The 6,341-nt window shown below is 39.3% G+C and overlaps 1 protein-coding gene across 1 annotated transcript in view; it reads left to right on the top strand.

The window, feature by feature from the left end:
* LOC112149325 (CMP-N-acetylneuraminate-beta-galactosamide-alpha-2,3-sialyltransferase 4) overlaps nucleotides 1–6,341 on the top strand; it is a 50,955-nt gene that overhangs the window by 3,329 nt on the left and 41,285 nt on the right. The window contains exons 4-10 of the mRNA XM_036214971.1: nucleotides 1,874–1,971; nucleotides 2,378–2,441; nucleotides 3,211–3,306; nucleotides 4,355–4,544; nucleotides 4,857–4,973; nucleotides 6,048–6,200; nucleotides 6,278–6,337. Of these exons, the coding sequence (XP_036070864.1) occupies nucleotides 1,874–1,971; nucleotides 2,378–2,441; nucleotides 3,211–3,306; nucleotides 4,355–4,544; nucleotides 4,857–4,973; nucleotides 6,048–6,200; nucleotides 6,278–6,337 (778 nt within the window). The remainder of the gene's footprint in view (nucleotides 1–1,873; nucleotides 1,972–2,377; nucleotides 2,442–3,210; nucleotides 3,307–4,354; nucleotides 4,545–4,856; nucleotides 4,974–6,047; nucleotides 6,201–6,277; nucleotides 6,338–6,341) is intronic.

Below are 6,341 nucleotides of genomic sequence, written 5' to 3' on the forward strand. Positions count from 1 at the left end.
GCTTTGACTAGGATGCTAGATTAGACTAGATTAGATTTGGATTGCACCTGGATGCACTAATGAAGCAGGATGTACAGACTATTAAGTCAGATGTACTTTTCATCTGCTTCTGTGTAGCATACTGATACCTGTTAGCTAGTGCAATGGTGAAAGAAATCTGCTCTAAAAAAAAAGTCCCGCCTACACATTGATCGGGAAAGGTTTGCAAAAGATCTGAACAATTGAGTGCAGTGATAAATTGGAGAAGATAGTTGGTGGTCTGCAAAAGAGCAACCGACAAACAGAAGGGTCAAAAAATAACAAAGTAAAACTTTTTGAGTATTAACAATAAGTAATGATGCATTCACACCGGACGGAAGAGCGGCAGATGCATCAAGTTTCAGTGTTAACTTGGAGTAAAGATGCGATATGACTCAGCGTGAGTTGGACGTTGCGTGCGGCAAGGCGTGGCATGCCTGTTTTCCAATCAGGGACTCAGCTTTGGGCACATGACGTTTTCAGTGACTAATTCAAAGGGTAGAAACAAAATTCAATATGGCGGCAAAATGCAAGGATTTTTCGTCCTGAACTTCCAACCATTTTTTACCCACTGTGGCTGACAGTGACTGTCCTTGTTTGCTGAAGGGAGGATACACTGGACAACTCCCCAGCCTCTCACAAAGCCGCTGGAGCAATCACTCCCACGAGGCTAACTAGCCGCCTGGTAGACAGTGTAGCTGCCACCCAAGGTCCAGCAGAGCAAGTGAACGTCACTGCCCAGAGTCCAGCAAGGTAGCATGCGACGCAAACCAGGCTGACGGTCCCTGGGCAGTGGACACACTGTGCAGGTCCACCAATGGTTGGATGCCCAAGGCGCAGCGGCCGCATGCTTAAGTTAAAGTTCCCAAAAAGTCCCAGTATTTGTCGCGTACCTAGGTTTGTGAAATTTGTTCTTCGCATTTGACCCATCCCCTGGAGGAGCGGTGAGCTGCAGACACAGCTGCACTCGGGAACCATTTGTTGGTTTAACCCCCCAGTCCAATTCCTTAGTGCTGAGTGTCAAGCAGGGATGCACTGGGTCCCATTTTTAGAGTCTTTGGTATGACTCGGCCAGGATTTGAACCCACGACCTTCCAATCTCAGGGCGGACACTCTACCACAAGGCCACTGAGCTGGTGCTTAGCCAATAATAAAAAGATTTTCTCGTTTCTGTTTTGTTTAGAAAAAAGGAACAGATTATATAAGAATTTGTTTTCTTCACTCTGTTCCAGTTGTTCAAGCCAAGTATGTTTAATGTATGTTTTCTTGTAAAAAGAAAAAGAAAAAAAGGGCATGAACAATAAACCATATATATATATTTCACCCATTTTTATTTTTATTCATTACCTCCCGGGTTACTACCTCTGGGTTAATGCTCAAACTGGGCCACAAACAGACGTAAGTAACATCTAAAATGGCCGTATTCCTGGTGCAGCTCCCTCTGCACTGCATGGAAATCCTACAGCGAGACAGACTGAAAGATGTGGTGAACCAAGACACGAGAAAGTAGTTGCTGACATCTCTGTAGAGCTTTCAAAAATGTATAAGCTCAAGCCACTCGCTCAACATCATCCATGTTTTCCATGATGTGGCAAAAAATGAATTCCAGAACAAATTTGGCGGTTGCTCCACAGCTGGGGCGTCAACTTGTTAAGCAGTAAATTTGACAGGCAGCAGATGCGAATTTGATGCGCCTGCCACGTTTGGTGTGAAGTTTTCCCCAAACTATTGTTGCTTTAGCCGACTCGTCACCAAGTATTGTCATTTGTGCTTACTAAAGCTTTATTCATTTCCTTACGCCAAACGTTTGCACTTTGCGGTTCTATTTGACCTTGTTCTGACTTTTCTCTTTTAGAATAAAAAAAACAACAAAACTTTTCCTGTCACTGGAGGATTTTTTCTGGAAGCAGCCCATGTCCCAGCTACATTTACCATATGGCCCTAGAGGAAGTGGTATGTTGATTTCTTTGGTTTATCTCATGCTTTTGGTTAGGCATGGTGGTAGAGTGGTTTGCACCCTCAGCTCATGGCAAGAAGGCCCAGCTTCAACCATTGTCCCCGTGCATGCGTGGGTTTTCTCTGCTTCCTCTCACAGTCCAAAAACATGCTTCATAGGTTAACTTGTTTGTGGGGTTGTTCGCCTCTTTAACAGGTTGGCGACCTGTTTTAGGAAGAACCCTCCCTTTCGTTGGATTGGCTCCACCAACCTTAAAACCCTAATAGGGATTCAGCATGTAAACAAAACTTATCTCAAAAAGTTGGATTTGAACTCTTACGAGAGGAAACACAAAGCAACTTCCTGTGTGATGTGAGGCTAAAAATGTAATATTTTGACCCTTTTTACCTCTTATGTTTTTAGAGCTGATGATACTCAAGGTTCTTGCTGCAACTGCAAGTTATGAGATGCCAGCCCACATTGAAAAGTGAGTTTCTCATTGCTTCACATTGGAAGCTGTGCCTGCTGTAAAATTGTATGTGGTGCAATAAAAGTGTGTGTCTTGTTTATATAAAACAGTTTGGGAACTGTTCTTGATGTTTGAAGTCCCACTCTAATTATTTTTTCTTTTCTTTCGTAAAACTGTTCCCAGTTATCTTTTAATTATGATTATGCTGTTTTTAGGCCAAATCATAAAGCCGTTGTCGTTTTTTAAGACATGTATTATACACAGTGGCAGTAGCTCATTAGAAGAAACGATTCTGGGTTTGGGGGCGGGACTCTTGACACAGAGCAACTCGCCCCCTCCGCATGGCTGAGAGCTCTGTTTGTGTGCTCACACGCAAGCTTATAGCCTCAAGGTAATATGACTCAAAAAAAAAAAAAAAATGACAAGCATTACTGGATCAATCTAGCCGTATCGTTTTGAGCCAGAACTGTAATTTGCTACAGAGTGTTGAATGCTCATCATGTCTCGGGCAAGGGTGGAGAGGAGATTTTGGCACGCTTATATCAGTAACTACGTCAGTGGTCTGAGCATTTTCTAGCATCTGGTTTTATTAATCAGCGCGATTTGAATTAAGATATACTGAGAAACGCACTTTTAATTGTAAAACATTTTCATAGGTACTCATAGATGCTCCAAGGACATGTTAAAAAAACACAAAAAAGACGATTTTCATTGGAGTGGGTTGTTAAAGGTCTATATCCCAGAAATGTAAAAATGCCAATAACTCCTTATTTTTTTCTCTTCACAGTCTTGAATGCAAAACATGTGTGGTGGTAGGCAATAGTTTTGCCATCAAAAACACATCCTTGGGGAACCTCATTAACAAATATGATGTAGTCATGTGGTAAACAACCCTTTCTTTACTGCTAATGTCCAAAATTCACTATATATATATATATAGAATTTTCAAACTTTTTTCAGCTATTGCAAATCTTAATTTTGCAATTCTACATTGGTCAGAATGAGCACTAAAAACCACTTTTAATGATTTTGTTCATGCCTCAACCTTTGGGCTTGAGTCTTTATGATAAGTTAATCATTTTGGTCTTTAAACTATAATGAATTCTTTGAAAACCAACCAATAACAGACCAATTAACTAAATATTTCTTTTTATTTTGCGTTTTTTTAGCAAGTTTTTAAAGCCTTTTTTTCATTATGTTTTATAAAAGAAAACAGTGCAAAGAAAAGTCACAACCGTTATTCTTTGCTACTTTGGGTTTAGGCTTTGTAGTTGACAAAAATTGATATCTGAATTAATTACCAAACAGTTTGCCATTCCAGTTTGTATAAATACTTGTTTGTAACTTTTTCATTAGACTTGGGGTTGTACAGGTTAGGGTAGTTAGGGTTCATCTCACAGCAAGAACACCTTGGACCCTCCTGAGTGAAATTTGCCCCATATCTCTAGTCCAAAAGCATCTGATTGATGACTCCAAAATAGTCCCACGGTGAAAATGCAAGTATGTATGTGTGTGTGTGTGGTTACGTAACTCTTCTCATGCAATATTTGCATAACGAGGCTCCCATCCCCATACTCACACACCATTGTGCACACAGACAAAAACAACAATTTTTTTACATAAACATTATTTTTTTCATTTCAAATGTCTACAAGTCCAGGAATGTAAACTGTTTGTTTTCAAACACAGTTCTTGCATGGAAGTTTTACATACGTGGGAAGTTGACACATTCAGATATGAGGAACTTAACAATTGAAAATACTTTACCTATTGCTGTAAATGGCATAATAGGTACAAATGTTTCCCTCATCTTTAAGTGATGCAATGTGACAAAAATACAGAGTTCTAATTATATAATGGACTATGTGTTCACATAGAACAATGGATAAAAAGTACAGTCCTATTGTGACATGGTGTTCTCTTGGTTCCAGGTTAAATGATGCTCCAGTTAGGGGCTATGAGCAGGATGTAGGAAACAAGACCACCATGAGGATATTTTACCCTGAATCAGCCACCTCCAACCCTGCGTTGAACAATGAGGAGGACACTCTGATGGTCTTAGTGCCCTTTAAGCCAAACGATCTGCGCTGGCTTAAAGAGATACTCTATGACGAGAAGAGGGTGGGGAATCTATGAAAATATGTTCAGTTACACCTGTTTGAAATGTTTGTGTCCATCTCTTAGCCAGGCCTTACAAGTCATCCAAATGAACATGTGGTGTCTCAGGGATGAACGCAGTTTGTGTTGCAGACAATTTATGGCTTTTTAAATTCTTGCTTTATTATTACAATGTTATTATCTTTTGATTTAGTGTAAAAATCCCTGGTTAAGTTTCAGCTTTTGGTAGAACTAGCTTCTTACACCCTTACACAGTTCTTGTATTTTTCTGCATTTCAAAATATAACGTCTTTTTTCTCTGTGTTGTCCCTTAAGGACAGGAGAGGCTTTTGGAGGCCTCCTCCTCTAACCTGGGAGGTGAACAGCAGTAATGTCAGAGTGTTGGACCCATTCTTTATGTATGAGACTGGAAACCAGCTGGTTAAGAATCAGGTAAGCAATTGATGGTGTCTTCTTTTCTATGGTTGGACAAGGTAGCCCATTGCTGAAAGAAAACAGATCAACTGACTTTTGAGTATTCTCATTTCAATGTTTAATAAAAAAAAATTAAAAAAAAAGTATGTTGATCTTTAGCTGTGAATATTTAGGCTGTGTTTAGTGCACCCAAAGACAGATATTTTCTACTGAAATTTTATCATTATTAAATTAGATTGTTTGGCACTTTGTGACATAGTAAAAATTGTAGGTCAGACCTAACAAACTTATAATCACACAGAAAAAACATATTTTATCTAAAGAAATCACATGTCCCTGAGAAATATTGACTGACTTGTAATTCAAAATGTCATAGAGTCAATTATTTTCCAGTAATATGGTCATGGAAAATAATAAGGGTGGTCAGACTGTTTATTCGAATATTTATCATTAAATGGGGGTGTAACAATTAATCAACTTAATCGATTAATTGATTTATACTCCCATGAATCCAGCAGATCAATTTTTCTGAGGTAAGTTGTTTATCAAATTGACTTATACCAGAATAAAAATGGTTTCAAAAAGAAATAAATTGATTGTATCAATTTTAAAAGATCTGTCAGGACATGGTGGTGATAGTGGATGACCCAAACAGGAGACCAGGGTTGGTGGCAGAAACTTTAAATATTTAATTAACTGAAATATGACAAAACCCCATGGAGACCCAAAACAGTGGCAGAATAGAGCAGAGCAGAAGGCCTGACAATGAGTAATTGAAAACCAGACAGTTAAATAAGCTGAATCATGATTATCATGGAACTACTGTGACTGACAGGGCAACTCAGAAAATGGCCAAAAAACAAGCCAAACAAACACCACAGAACCCTTACAGTACCCCTCCCCAAAAGGGCAGATCCCAGATGCCCAAAAACCTAAGCATAGAATCCTGACAAGATACCAGTTTGGTCAAACCATCATTACAGCCCAATGTGTGGAAAGACTGAATTTTTTTAGTGTTTTCAATTTAATTAAGTGTGCTTTGTTTGTTTTGAAATGACACGCATGTACATATGAATGTTGTGTTTCTTGCAGAAGTCTTTTCGTCCAACCACCGGGTTCCTTGCTGTGTTTGTGGCTCTCAATTACTGCGATGTGGTCCACCTAGCTGGATTTGGTTATCCCTCAAAGAGTAACCCACAGCAACTCATACATTACTTTGGTCGAAATACCATGAACCATATGAAGGTGTGTGGGAGTCAACTTAAACTGACCACATCATTTGATTTGCACCACATTAAGAGCCTTTTTTCTGTTTTTTTCAGAGCTCTCCACATGACATTGATCGTGAAGGAAAAGTCTTAAAAAAGTTGGAGGATTTAGGAGCCC

The sequence above is a fragment of the Oryzias melastigma genome, linkage group LG13, assembly GCF_002922805.2.
Source record: "Oryzias melastigma strain HK-1 linkage group LG13, ASM292280v2, whole genome shotgun sequence".
Classification (NCBI taxonomy): domain Eukaryota; kingdom Metazoa; phylum Chordata; class Actinopteri; order Beloniformes; family Adrianichthyidae; genus Oryzias; species Oryzias melastigma.